The 15,306-nt window shown below is 36.7% G+C and overlaps 1 protein-coding gene across 3 annotated transcripts in view; it reads right to left on the reverse strand.

Moving 5' to 3' along the window:
- GNAI1 (G protein subunit alpha i1) overlaps positions 1–15,306 on the reverse strand; it is an 89,910-nt gene that overhangs the window by 23,666 nt on the left and 50,938 nt on the right. For all 3 annotated transcript variants that reach the window (XM_027123799.1, XM_027123798.1, XM_027123801.1), the window contains 3 exons: positions 11,425–11,467; positions 11,189–11,330; positions 1,889–2,046 (listed from right to left, as the gene is read on the reverse strand). In XM_027123799.1, the coding sequence (XP_026979600.1) occupies positions 1,889–2,046; positions 11,189–11,330; positions 11,425–11,467 (343 nt within the window). The remainder of the gene's footprint in view (positions 1–1,888; positions 2,047–11,188; positions 11,331–11,424; positions 11,468–15,306) is intronic.

The raw sequence follows: 15,306 nt of genomic DNA on the forward strand, positions 1-15,306 counted from the left end.
AATGGGCAGCTTGGCAGCATCCCCTATCTCCGGTCAAGAATTCAGAAATCAAGATAGCTTGTAACTACCACAGGGAAAAAAGATTTTTATGATTCCCTTCATTCTTGAAAAATGGCTCCATTATTGCCAGCTTAAGATCAGAACGACCAGTAATGAAATAACGGGGAGCCAAAGTGACACGTTTCTTTCAGAGCGTGTCAAAGCACTGTGCACAGGAAAAAGGGTCTTGGTAAATATACTGAGGGGGGTCCAGAAAGATAGGGGGAAAGGAACTTCAATCTATTGTCCCTAAGAAGCACCCCTTAATTATTCAAATAGTTCCCCTTGCTGGGCTCAGCTCAGAGAAACCTTCTCACCGTGAGTGACTTCCACTTAGATCTTTCTGCAGGTTCTGGTGGTGCCAAAGCACGTATGGAGCACTAAGAGCTGTGTCCTTGCCCTAAGAATTTTTTTCTAATTTTCTCTTCTAGCTTCCGTAAAGTCTGGTTTACTAAGTTAAGGGCATATTGCGTGATGACCATGTATCAGGCAATGGAGATATAACACTGGGAAAAAACAGACCTTGCTGAATTTACAGTGCAGTGGCAAAGATAAAAAAAGAATCAAACAGTCTCAATATAAGTCAAATCACCTCAAAATAAATGTAAATCTGTGAGTAGTATGGAAAAAAATACATCACATCACGAATACCTAACAGGGAGTCAAAGGCCTACGCACTGAGTCGAAGAGTATTTCCTTGTAGAAGTGAGGACACCAGTTGGAGAGATGGGCTACACAGCAATAAGAAGATGTTACATACACATATATAAACTATGTTTGTAATAATTTATATGTTTATACACTTGTAAAACACTAAAAATACATATTGAGAAATATAGCGTTATAAAACCTGTGACGGGTTACACAGTAATTTGTATTACTTATTCATTCACACTAAATCACTGACCTAACACTGAGTACTCTGACGTGCAATACATGACATGCTATACGACAATAAGGTCCTCAGGAGCCATAGCCCGTTGGTTTTCCACTGTGGCAAACTAGGTGTATATACCTGGACCTTCTAATACCTGTCATCTTCTATTTAATCCTCACTTGTGTTCCTAAGAGCCAATAGCTCTGTCAAGAAAACTGAGTAATTTTGGAAAGTAAAATGAGTGCAAGGCACATGTCTCTAGTCATATCATCTTTGACATTTCTGAGTGTGTGCGCCAAGTAACGGAAACAAATCCTTGATTTTTTTTTTTTTTTTTAATTCTACGTGGATCATCAAACAGAAAGCTCCCTGATTAGGTTTTATCAAAACTTCCTTTATAGACTTTTCTGGAGCCACCACCTGGAAAATCAGGGCAGATTTTTCTTCTAAAAAACTAGACTTAGATATCTGTAAACGATGTCCAATGCAACAGGGCACATACAGTTGACAACTTTCAACTAAATCATTTACCTGAGTACTCTGTGTCACTGAGTACTCTGTGTCTGTCACTGGACAAGTAACTTCTCAGGCACTTAGTAAACAAAAAGCACACAAATCAGTTACCCTCCCCTTTGGCTAGCCCCAGGTAAACCAGAGATACACCCAAATTCAGAGTGAATTTTCACAAGTTCCAATTACTTTCTTGGAAATATACTGGAAACAGCTCCATTCTGCATGTTTCAATTAGTTACATGAGTCCCTTGAGACAACTTTTGAACACAAGGGAAATATGAGCCTTGCTACCTACAAACACACACAAAAAAGACAGAAGTTTTTAAATACTGTCATCCTAAATATCCTGAGTTGTGTAAGAATGTGTCAGCCAACTCTGCATTAAAAGTGACCTGGAGGTATACCTGACTTCCAAGTAATTATTCATGATAGTGTAGTTCTGAAGTTATGATTACTTACTATGCTGCAGAATCATTAAGCTGGTACTCTCGGGACCTGTTGAAGCAGGCTTGTACACCACTGTCTTTCCACAATCTCTTTATAACTCCAGCAAGTTCTGCAGTCATAAAACCTTCCTCAGCAGCGCCAGCAAGCACAAAGAGTTGGCGGGCATCATCCTGAAGATTCAAAGTCCATTTTTATTTAAAAAGTAAAAAGGCAGACGCTACAGATAAAGTATATTATAGATTACAAAAAGTGCAATAGTGAATTTCTTTTATGCCTTTTATTGGTGTCATAACTTGGATTTCTCTAAAAGAACCACTTAAGAAATTGGCTTAATCAAAACATAATCTTAAATCATGAGTCCATGTTTTGTGATATTAGTAACAGCTATCAAGGCACTAAGGAGCTGAAAGAATGACGACACTTGCAGCTCATGAGAGAATATATTAACCAACTACCCACTGACAGTCTGTTGTACCCTTCTGAGAAAACAGAAGAATGTATGCTTTGCCTCTCCCTTACCAAAATGTTTCTAATCTAAAAAACACATTAACACCATTAGAGGTTATTTTTAGAATCTAATTAAATGTTAGCTTTGTGATATACTTCAGAGATGCAAAATAAGTTCAGAGAAGGGAGAAATCAATGTGGGATAAAGCAAGAATAGTTCCACAGAATGGTGTGAGATTTTTCAGAAGACCTTAAAGTATGTATACCTTCAAATCAATGGGCCAGGAGATGGGGATAGCTGTTTGCTAATCCAGGCAAGGAAACAAAATAAACACAGCTTTGGAGTAGAAATACTCATGACACACATAGAAGAGAGCATGCAAAGTTTTTAAATGAAGGAAAACTACACATAAATTTAATTAAATTTTGCTTAAGTTTTGAGGCTACAATATTTAGTTATTCTGATCCATAGTTAATCAAGCCCACAAAAGAGATATGAGCCACTGACGCAATTCTAAATTTTCCAAAATTTAGACAAATTTAGACAAAATTTGGACAATTTTTAGAATTGTCCAAAAGAGATATGAGCCACTGACGCAATTCTAAATTTTCTAATAGCACATTTTAAAAAGTGTAAAAAAAAAAAGTAAAATTAACTGTAACAATATATTTTATTTAACCTGTATATAAAATATCATTTCAACATGTAATCAATATAAACTTATTGAGATATTTCATATTACTATAGATATTTAGTCTTTGAAATGTGGTGTTTCTTTTATACGGACAATGCATCTCAATTCGACACATTTCCAATACTCAGTAGCCACATATAGGTAGTAGCTACAGTGCTCTATAACACAACTCTAGTCTTCAGGTAATAACACAGTTAATACAAAAGTAAGGGATATGTGAAGTTACCATCTTCACAAAGATTCTTTCTGGCCTGAGATATGCGGCTTTACGTTAACTGGATACAGTCCATAATTTTTCTCTAGGGGCATTTTTTCCAATGTGGTGTAGTAGCTCTTCACAAAGTGATGGCACACATTATGATAAGGCATACAGAAGGGAAGCATTTGGTGACATGGGCTAGCAGAGGGTACTAGCTGACAGTATAAATTCATTCTACTGCCAGTTCGTGAAACATTTTCTTTTCAGATGGAACCCATCGTGAGAAATAATTAAGTCACTCAGCATGGGAACGTTATTATTCAAGCATATGTTTCCCTTTTTAGTAAATCACAAGAGAAAATGCATGCAAGCAAGTAACACTTGTACCATGTCCTTAATAAACCCCAACAAAACACAATTTCAAGTCGTTTTTAGCACCATTTACCGAATTCCAGTAAACAGTTATTCAATTTTCCAAATAATGACTTATATGAGAAATTTCTAAATTTGGTTTTTATTTTTAAGTGACATCAAACGTACTTTTCTCCAACCATTTTAGAAAAGTGCATTTCACTTAAGTGAGCTTTAAAATGAGCTTTCATTATGATATATTTATTCAATTTCCATAAAATGTGTTGACAGAAAAGACTAATGCCCTCTGATATGGGTCATAAGATCACGTTCTCTTCAAACTTTTCAGGAAAGAAGCCTGAAGAAGAGACCTGGGAAACTGTAGCTCTATTTATAAACTGCGGCATTCAAAAATGTCTCCTCTTCCCAAAATGTAAAGAAGTCTCTTTTCCTTAAAAAACGAACTGGAATACTCATCTCCATGTCATTAGCAGGACATTCAGATGTCTGCAGATGAGCTTGAAGTAATACATTTAAGCAGGAAGGTACTTTAGAAATTATTCTACCTAATTTTTTGTTTTGTTTAAAAAGAACTTGAGACATAGAGAGATTGTGCAATTTATTTAAAGTTCCACAGGTAGTCACCCAATCCCACATGTTAGTCAACAATTACTAAGCAGCCACTTCGTAAGACAAGATACATTTGACAACTGCAGAATGATGACAATAATCCTATCTTGTCATGGACTGAAGTCTTTTCAAGATTCATTTAAAATGTTACTTAAGAACATTTAAGAAAGAAAGACAAACTTGAGTGTACTAAAACAGTATGACATAGTGTCGAAAAAGGGTAGGGATTACTAAAGGGCTACAGGTAAGTAAAGCAGTTTACAGGAACTCTTTTTGTAGTGTTAAAAAGAAATTTATTTGCCAGGCAATTATTTGCAAGTAGCAAGGAAAAAAATCCTCGGATGTAGCCGAGTTAGTATGTTTTCAAATGACTAAGAACTAAATGAAAATAAGATGGTTTAAAGAATGTAAATTCTAGTTCATGTAACTGCATGTTTGGGGAACTCAGAAAGGAGATACAAAATGCTATCCTGTCAAGAGACACGTAATAGCCTCTTCTCACACAGTGATGGTCAGGGAGCACCTGTTAGTTAGTGACAACACATTTTATTTGAAGCCGTCACCTATTTTGTGAGAATTATGGGGAAGAGAGGACTTTGAGGGACCATGATGGCTGTCTTCTGATATATCAGGAATCATCAAGTAAGAAAGAACTGACTTTGTGCTTAGGCACAGAGCAGAAAAAGAATTCTGAGGGCAAAAGACATCAGATTTCAATTCAATAAGAACACTTTTTCACAACCAAAGCTATCCAAAAACACACAAAAAGGAGGGAGAGTGAGAGACTGAAATTGTTAAGCAAAGGCTAGATGAGTGTTTCAATAGAAAACATCAGAAAGCCCTTCTACAATAGAGTCTAAGTAATATGATAAAGGAGTGTCAAAAAAAATAGTGCACCTTTGAATTTTTGACCACAGGGATAATGTACTGATGTCATGATTGATACAGGTATAGAAATCCTTTGTTTCAATGCTTTAGGATAATTATTTCATTAATAACATTAGGCAACAATACCAAACACCACATACAATGAGAATTACTGACATATTTAATCTACCACATTTCTAGAGCATACAATCACTCCTATAAATTTAAGCCAGTTATACTGCTTTCACCAAAGTTAGTGTACTGGTAAGGAAATCTTGAGAACTTTAGTGAAGTCACCTCTCCATAGCAGCTGGTGCCAATCCCAGATGTTAAAGAACTGCTTTAAGAAATAAACAAATGTAAAACTTTTTTTCACTAAAAACACAACTGTAACCAAAGTAAAAATGACTGAGGCAAGGAAAGAGGAAGTTGTTTTTCTTTTTTTCCCCTGTAACACTGCTTAAGGGGGAAGGGGTGGGGGAAAAAAGTAAAATCATCTAAATTAATTTTTGACTAAATTGCAGAGAGCATGAGCTTCATTATGTCAAGAAGAGAAATTATAATAAGTATGTTACATAAATATAACTTTTATGTATATATATGAATCTTATAACTATATAGCTTTAATTTTCAAATTAATAAAATAAACAAACTATTCTTTGTATGCACAATAGAACCTATTGTGAAAAGATAGACAAACATGTAATAAATAATACATGAACTGAGCAAAGTAGAAAAATACTGTGCTGGAGGCATATAATACATTTCAAATGAAGGTTAGTATCACTTTGTCACATATATAAATCAGTATTTCTCAGAATCAAAAACAACATAATATTATAACTTCTTCATCTTAGTTCTCAACGATAAACCAGACTACTACTATAAATAATTCAAACATTCATCTGGAAAAAGGATAAGTAGAAATAACTAGAAACATTTTGAAAAAGAATACTGGGGACAGAGGGCTGAAATGATCAGATATTAAAAGTCTACATACAATATGTAGAACATCTAGTATTAATGCAGATCAACAGGGGGAGAAAATCCCAAATGTGAACTTACATGACAAAGGTGGCAAGATAAATCAGTAGGAAAGAATACAATTATTAAAAAAACACTCATGAATAATTAGATAGGCATATGAAGAGGAAAAAAAATAATGCAGATCCTTATTCCATGCATACAACAGAGTTTCAGAGGGATTAAAAAACTAACATAGAAACGACGTTGAAATTCACTCCCTAAAAAACTTCTAAAATAGCACAAATATTCAGTAAATCTTTGGCTGAGAGAAGGTTTTCTAAATTTAAACACAATGGAAGAAATAATAGGGGAAAAAATTTTAAATGACAACCTAAGATTAAAGGCAATAAGCCAAATGTGAGAGAAAGGGACAAAGGGACATGTGGACAAAGGGTTAATATACAAGTACATACAAACAAGCAAATACATAATCAAGACACCAAGACTCCAATCCGTAGATGAATAAAGGATAAAATAAGCCACTAACATAGAGAAATAAAAACAGTCAATAAAGAAATGGAAAACTGCATAGTTATATTAAAAAATTGAAAATGCAAGTTAAATTAAAATAAGACTTACTAATAAATTAGCCAATATTTTAAACATGTCAGACTCCAAATGTTGGCTACCCAGAGTGCTAAGAAAAGGCACTGCTGCTAGGAAAGTAAATTGACACAGCCTTTCTCGAAAGCAATCTGGCAAATCTGGCAGAGACATAATCTAACTAAATAATGAAATTAATTTTAAAATTAGAGGAAGAGAAAAGTGGCCATTATGCAGGAGCACGCTGAGGTTTGGGGGTGAAAGGGAGCTTAAGTCAATTCTAGGCAAGGTTTTCTGTTCCTTACAGCCCAGCTTATTCCAAGGAAGTGCTTCTCAAGCTTTCTGGGATGAAAGATCTGTCTTGTGTTTTATTTGTTTCATTTTCTTTTATTTCCAATCTTTCAGAACTAATACTATTGGAAAAATAACATTTAAACGACATAAAATATAAATACATTCTTGTAAACTATCAGAGTTAATGTATAAATTACTCTGTCAATTGCTGTAAAAGTTGGTCTAATCGCTTCCTTTACTTCTGTACTCACCTGTGCACATGCCTGTGTGCAGGCACTGTCCACGGACCACACTCTGAGCAGCACAACTCTAAGCGATGCAGTGACATGTTGATGGGCCCCTGTTCAACACTTCCCTAACTGTACATTATTAAAAACAAAATAATCTAATTTATCAATAAACTGTCATCCACAGATTGACTACACGCATTACAAGAGTTTTGAAAGGATATTAGGCACAAATTTTGATTGCTCTATGCCAGCCTTGAAAACAGTTTTGTTTCCTCTTATTTTAAATAACTAATGTGTAATCTGCTTTGCATATCTGGTAGCTGCCAAATACGAAGCAAACCACAGAAAATTGTCACTGTCTCTTAAAATTTTACATCTTTTAGTCAGTTCTCACCCAGTTAACCTACATATTAAAATGTAATTCCAATCAAGATACCGACAGGCTTTTTTTGTTTGTTTCAAAAGGGATGTGAGGAATTAAGTTGATTCCCAAGTTTATCTGGAAGAGAAATGCATTATAGCCTTTATATTTTGGTTAAAAAAGAACAATGGGATGGGTGCACTTACCCTACCAGATACCAATATCCTATGAAGCAAGAGAAACTAAAATAATGTGACTCTGACAAAAATAATAGTAGTATAATCATTATAAATAACAACAGCAATAACAAACATTTACTGAGCATCGATTATGACCAAGGCATGTAGTAAAGGCTTGTCATTATTTCTCAGAACGCTGTAAGGTGGATGTTATTATTATTTCCATCTTAATTATGAAAATAAGTGACTGAGCTAGGGAAGAAAAGAATATATCAATTTAAAAAAATGGAGTTCAGAAAAACACTCAATTTAATGCTAAGGGTAGCATTTTCAAGTCACTCAGGAATGGAGTATTTAATACATGGTTGTAGGCAAGAGATGATCAGATTATAAAATATACTTAGATTCCACCTAGAAAAAGGAAGATAATTTTTAAAAACTAATTGTAAGCTGAAGAATGTCTGACAAGGCACAAAACACAGAAGTCACAACTGATTGAAGAAAATTAAAAGTTCTGTAACAAGAAAAATACTGTTTCAAAAAAGTAAAAGAAATATGCTGAATGAAAACATTTGTAAAACATAAAGAAGTAATATCCCTAATATTCAAAGAGATTCAGTGTGAAAAGGACAAGGAATTTAACAGAACTGAGTAAAGAATACTAAGAGGAGTCCACAGAAGAGATACAAAAAGACAAGATTCTCAACCTCACTACAAATCAGGAAAATAAAAACTAAAAAAGAAAGATTTTTTCACTAAGATATTAAAAAATTACAATGTTAATGTATCTAAGTTAATGACACTCTGGGAAAGTTGACACTGATGCACGGTTGCTAGAAAAGATTATTCACTTCGTGTTTTTTTCTGAAAACAGAAAAAACTATGGTACCTATCAAACTTAAATATCTGGTTATCCTTCAACTTAAAAGGCTAATACTTCCAGGAATTGATACTGTAGAAAAAAAAATATACTCAGCCTTTCTCTATACTGTTTCTTCTTTCTAGAATGCTTTTTCCTTGTTTTTGTCTAGAAAACTCTTAAGACATGTTCCAATACCAAGCTCAAAGTCCCCTCTTCCTGTCTAAGCCATGTTTAATTCATCTTTGTATTCCTTAGCACAATTTCAATAGCCTCATAGTATTTTAAAATTTGCAGACTTCCCTGGTGGCACAGTGGTTAAGAACCTGCCTGCTGATGCAGAGGACACAGGTTCAATCCCTGGTCTGGGAAGATCCCACATGCCGAGGAGCAACTAAGCCCGTGTGCCACAACTACTGAGCCTGCTGCGCTCTAGAGCTCGTGCGCCACAACTACTGAGCCCATGTGCCACAACTACTGAAGCCTGCACACCTAGAGCCTGTGCTCCACAAGAGAAGCCACCACAATGAGAAGCCTGCTCACCACAACGAAGAGTAGCCCCCACTTGCCCCAACTAGAGAAAGCCCGCAAGCAGCAACAAAGACCCAACGCAGCCACCAATAAATAAATAAATAAATTTATTAAAAAATAAATAGAAAAACAAGATTTGCGTAGAGGCAAGGCAACAAAGACACGGAGTAGACCAATCAGAACCAATGAGAGAGACTGAGGATGTTCATGTGAAAGAGATAACAACGGCTAACGGTAACAGAAGGAACAGTCGGAAGGTAGGAAGAAAACAAGGGACCCGGGGACAGATAGAGAGAGCCTAAAAAGAGTGGGTGAAACTAGAACCAGTGAAACAAAAATGACCAGCTCAGGCCCCCATGTAGATTCCAGAGCATCAGAAAACCAGTTTTAAAAAAAAGCTTGTGGTTAGAGAGCAGTTATTTCCAGTCAGTCCTGAAACAGCCCAAATCTGCCCCAGAAAGGACAGAAAATGACAATATTCCTTGAGAGAAAATAAAAAGACCTCATAAAAAGCAGCTTGCATCAACCCATCATTACCTCAGACAATGGAGGCTACAAAAACCTCTCTCTCTAATAATCACATGTAAGATCTGAACACAGAATACTGTACACATGAATTGGAATTAGAGTACAATTTATTCAATTCTTTATCATAGGGTAGCTCTCTTTTGTGTAAGACTAAGAGCTCAAAAAAAAATTTGCTGAATGAATAAAAGATAAATGAATAAGTTACAGCCTGAATGCATAGTACTGACAAGGCAAAAATTGTCTGGATATGATCAAATCTTATTTCAGATAATTTAGAAGAATGCTATGAATTAGTATCAAAAATGATCTTGAAATCTATTTGAAAATTTTAATTCATCACACTAAGCTTTTTAATCTGTTTAAAAGCTTAGTAAATATGGCCTAGCAACTTATAAAGAAATATTAGATTAACTTATAAAAAATAAACCAGATTTGCTTTACAGATTTCTCCAACGTATGTTCTCTACTGTTGCTTTCATTCATTTTTTTTCCTGTTAAGCACAAATTGAGCCTCTATGTAAAAATAAAAATCTAGCAGAGATTAAGAGGACAACAAGTTATGGTCTCTATGCAAAAAATCTTCACAGTATTATCAGGGAGATAGCACGCACATATTGAACACATAAAAATAAAAGGGAACTATAAAAAGGGGTAACAGTAGTAGCAGTAATAATAAATCTACTTTGTACAAAAATATTAAAAATTAATCTAGAGATTCAGTTAAAGGTTTCTGGGAAGGTCAAGTTTTACATCAGTTATTAAAAAAAGAATCAGTGAAGAATTAAACCATAATAAAATAATAATAAAACTTGAAATAAACAGATTAAGCAAGCAAACTGGGACTGGGGGAAAAGGAGAAAAAGAAAATACCCTATGGACTGGCTGGGGCTACTTCCAATCAAACTGAAAATAAGTTACACATTGGGCCAAACAAGGAAGCACAGGCACACTGCCTTGGTTACCACCGTGTGGTAATCTTTCCTTCGTGTAATGTCTTGGGTTCCAGTTTCTTTACTGATAAAATAAAGAGGTGAAACTAGCTTGTCTCCTAAGGTCCTAGCTGTGAAATTCTGAAAGATGTTTTCTAATAGCCAGTATTCTCTGATTCCAAAGATTAGCAAACTTGTATACTGTTTTCATTATCTGAGACTAGACTGCTTTTTAGTCTGGGCATGAACGCAAATAATTAGATCCTCTCAGCACTCCAAATCATAAAAACAAATTCTGAAGAATGCCAGTGTAGGCTGTATACTAAACTCAGTAGTAACTACTAAAAACTGCTATGGAGGTACAGAGGTGCCCAATATGCCATGTTATACAGAAAACACTGCAATGGATATTGAGTGGTCCCAATCATCTTATGGATAAGGAAAGTATTCTAGCTCTAAAGGGAAGATGATGCAAACCTGTGTATTCTTAGTTCACTCACTTCTAAAGCTTCTGACCTACTTCACTCACTACCATCCTTCTGGTCCTGAGACAGTTGATAAATCTATGTTATACAATATGGTGTCAATCATGCAAGTTGTTTTTTTACTCATCAGGTCTGCTCCAAGGACTTGAGGAACTTACAGCCCGGGCCGAGTCACCGAAGTCTATCTTCAACCTCCCCATGGCCCTAATGATAGCAATAATTGACTGGATGGTGTTACTGTAGACCACTGCTTTGTACTGTTTACATTCCTCTTCTGAATAACCAGCTTCGTGGATAATTCTAACAAGACAAAAAGAGAAAAGTTAACACTTACTTCCTTTGATGGAACAGTACACTTAAACATAAAAAAATTTAATGTTTTAAATCTACTTACTTCATTTGCTTCACAATTGTACTTTTCCCAGATTCACCAGCACCTAAAAAAAGGGAAATAAATGAGGGATTTCTAATTTTATCACTTATGTATATCCAACTCCCAACACACACACTCTCTCTCTGTCTCTTACAGGTAATTTAAAAAAAAATTTTATTGGAGTATAATTGACTTACACTGTTGTGTTAGTTTCTGCTGTACAGCAAAGTGAATCAGTTATACATATACATACATCCACTCTTTTTTAGATTCTTTTCCCATATAGGTCATTACAGAGTATTGAGTAGAGTTCCCTGTGCTATACAGTAGGCCCTTATTTATTTTATATATAGTAGTGTGTATATATCAAGCCCAATCTCCCAATCTACCCCCCACTTCCCCCAAGTTTGTTTTTTACATCTGTGATTGAATTTTTTATATCAAAATGATCTTTATTGGTTTCCAAACATACAGAAAATTTCTTAAAAATAAGTCCCATCTGTTTATTACATCATAATCCTTAAACTCAGCTAAAAAAAAAAAATGCTTTCATCGATGCTTTTATGTATTCCCTGAAGTATTAAAAAAATTCTTTCTTCTATAGCTTACACTGAACCAGTATAAATAAATTTTACTCAAGATTTTGCTCCCCACTGGAAGATGTTTAACTTTCTGGCCAATTATCATAATTTCAACCTTTGCCTCATGTGAAGTGGACAGACCAGTGGTGCCAAGAAACCACGAAAATTATTTTTAAATATTACGTTATAATAAAATAGCTATCTCACGCATGATATAGTCAACCACCGTTACTGAACAAGTGACACACAGCCGGCACGCTTCGCTAACACTGGGGATGCAGTGGTATGGCAGAAATGTCTCCCCCTATGTTTTTCTTTATTCCCTGTCATAAACCCATTCTCAAAACTCTCCTTCACTCTCTACATATTGATGACCTCCTCACAATTTGAGTCTCTAGAATTATGCCATCATAACACGAAAATATCACTAACAAAATGGCCCTTTATAAAATTAGAGCCCTCTAGATACTGTGAACATCTGAGCACAGGACACAAAACAAGGAAGGTATGACAAGTCTACTGTTTGGCTTCATACTGTCTTTGACCAGGGCTACAGATCATGGAGCTGTTACTTCTGTCTGAGAGACAGGGCTCAGGATTTTCATTATCTAGGCCTCATATTCCCATTTTTCCAGAGCCACTGCTACATGCTCTATGCTCCAGTGTCACTGAACTTACAGTACTGACAACACCTACTGCTGATGCCACCAATCTTCAAACATACTGTTCCTCCTGCCAAAGTGTAATTTGCTCTGCTTCCTAGAGCTCCACTGGTGATGCTGTATCAACCACCAAACCTACCCCCTTCCTCAGTCTTTCCTGACCCACTCCCGCTATGATCCCTGTTGCCTCTCCCTTTGAACATTTTCTACTTGAATGCTCAGCAGCTAACTTGGGCTAGACACACAAGCAACCAGAAATGTACCTGAATGTATTCAAGCTATCTCTGACGGATCAGTTAGACGGCAAACTTCTGGGCCTCATTCCCTTCTCCCCTTCCCCCTCCAGCTACACACATCCAAATCATCAGAGGCATCTGAGAATAAGTCATAGTTAAATGGCCTATTTGAAAACCTGGGGGGGAAACTGCTTAAATTTTACTTGTGATTTGATATTCAAGAAATTTTCCCAAGATAGCTGCATATTAAGTAGAAAAGCAGGCACTGAATAAACAGTGAGGGCATTATTCATCTACAGACAGCCTTTGAATCTTGGCAGGGCAACTGCCAATACAAACAACTCCAAGATAAACAACCCATTATATCTTAATCAACAAGCCATATACTTGGCTCTATGAAAAGCACAATCGTAGCCATTATGGCTCATACATTTCTCTAATTCAACAGAAGCCCACCCAAGGAACACACCCTCGGCAGTCTCCAGCAGGGCTAGCTTCAAGGGGGCCCTCTGTGCCTCTAGGGCACGGCAAGTTGACTCAGCAGCAGCCGTGCTTTGCTGATAGGACATTTTAGATCCCAACATCCATTCACGGGGTGGTGATTCCACATGCACAGTGAGCTTCGATGAACAGCCACCCATGGCCCATTCTGTTAGTGAAACAACTCAGGTTCAGAGGAAGGCTCACATGATACAAGCTCGTGAGGTCTGAGAGCCATAGAAGGGGATAATCAGAAATAGTAAAGAATAAGATGGTTCCCAGCTGAACTCTATGGAGGCAGATGAGAATTTTTAAATCTTAATGAGAAAAAAGCAAGTTTTCCTAATGTTAGACATTACCTTTAAACCCTAACTCACTTCCTGTCTCATAGAATAGTTGGTGACATGGGACACTGAGCTTACTCCACGGTGAGCATCTAGTCAATGGCTTGAGGTTCCAAAAAATCCTGAAATAGGTTTAATATTAAAGAGTGGAGATGGCAGTGTTACTGGCTGGATTTCTACCTAATTTCTTTGCTAGTTAGACAAGGCACTCTCTGTGGACCAGATTTCCTAAGGACAGAAATACTGGGGAAAAAACTTTCATAATTTAGCAGTTTATATAATTAGAATTTTCAATTCTTACTTCCATGCAGAGACTCCTAATAGGAAAATTAGAAATGCTGCACGGTTATGGTTCCAGCATTCTAAACACTGGTATTCTTTCCACATAGCGTACAGGAAGAGTTAAAGGTTGTCCTCCAGAAATCTCAGTCAGCACAGTCCTGTTTGAGAGGCTGACAGGAAGCAGTATTGTAAAAAAAACAAAACAAAACAAACAAACAAACAAAAAACCCCTCAGGGGTAGTGGAGGCAGGAGAAAAGGGTAAATTTTCCTAGCAGTAGTCAGCAAGGCAGCTATTGCTTTTCAGCTCAATCCATAGGCAAGATTAAAAGAGTGAGAGTACCCTTCTTTCAAGAAGAAACAAGGAATATGTAACACGTATCAGTCAGGAAAGATCAAAGCGTGGGACCGTTGCGGTCACAAAGCTGAGACGGTCAAGGTGACTAGGTGGCCTGTAGAGTAACCGTTGACAAGCTGGTCGCTGTGAAATGAACGAGGCTTTAGGGTAGTGGGAAGGGAGGATGTAGCTCCCCAGGGCAAGAATGTGTGCAGTGTCGCCACAGTGGGCCAGGAACCATTAAGCCACCGAGGGGGATCCCCCAGACCTCTCTTTAAGGAGGAAGTGGCGGATGGAAAACTGCATATCTGAGAGTAAATACTGAGCCCAGCAGGTGTGTGAAGTGGAGCTGGGCACCTGATAATGCACCACACAGATAATGGGAGGGCAAAGGAGCATCACCACAGTAACACGGACAGGGACCCACCTGCGGCTCCGGGCTACACACGCAGGGCCGCTTATTAACAGGGCTCGGAAAAGCAAAATGTATCCAGTGAGGACAAGTAGAAGGATGAGGGAGGGGAAGACTAAAAACAAATCACGGTCTAAGTAAAGTAACCCCACGGCTAGATTATAAGTCCTTGAACAGAATTATATAAGTTACCATTATAAAAATGATAATCAAATCGTGCTCACCCCTGATTTCTGTTGAGGGGCAGTCTAGAGAAATTTGGAAGTTTAACTGTGGCGAGGTTTAAAAGAAAAAAGAAAACACCTCTGACCCCAGAAAACACATACTCCACCCCCCAGAAGAATATTCTTTATCCAGCTTTGCTTGGGTTCACATTTGTATCATTTATTTCCTGGTTTCAGCTGCCTCACATCAAGGCTGTTCGGCATTAAAACGGTGATTTTGTCAAAGTCACCTTATGCTGAATTCCTGACGCCACTACTCCACTTTTAAAAACGCCCAACTTTTACGTACGATTGAACCACTTTTACGTTCAATAAGACTAAATAACAGTTCAGTTTAAACTGGAATA

Source organism: Aethalodelphis obliquidens, unplaced genomic scaffold (genome assembly GCF_003676395.1).
Source record: "Aethalodelphis obliquidens isolate GAN/ISIS:26980383/991018 unplaced genomic scaffold, ASM367639v1 scaffold27, whole genome shotgun sequence".
NCBI classification, from domain to species: domain Eukaryota; kingdom Metazoa; phylum Chordata; class Mammalia; order Artiodactyla; family Delphinidae; genus Aethalodelphis; species Aethalodelphis obliquidens.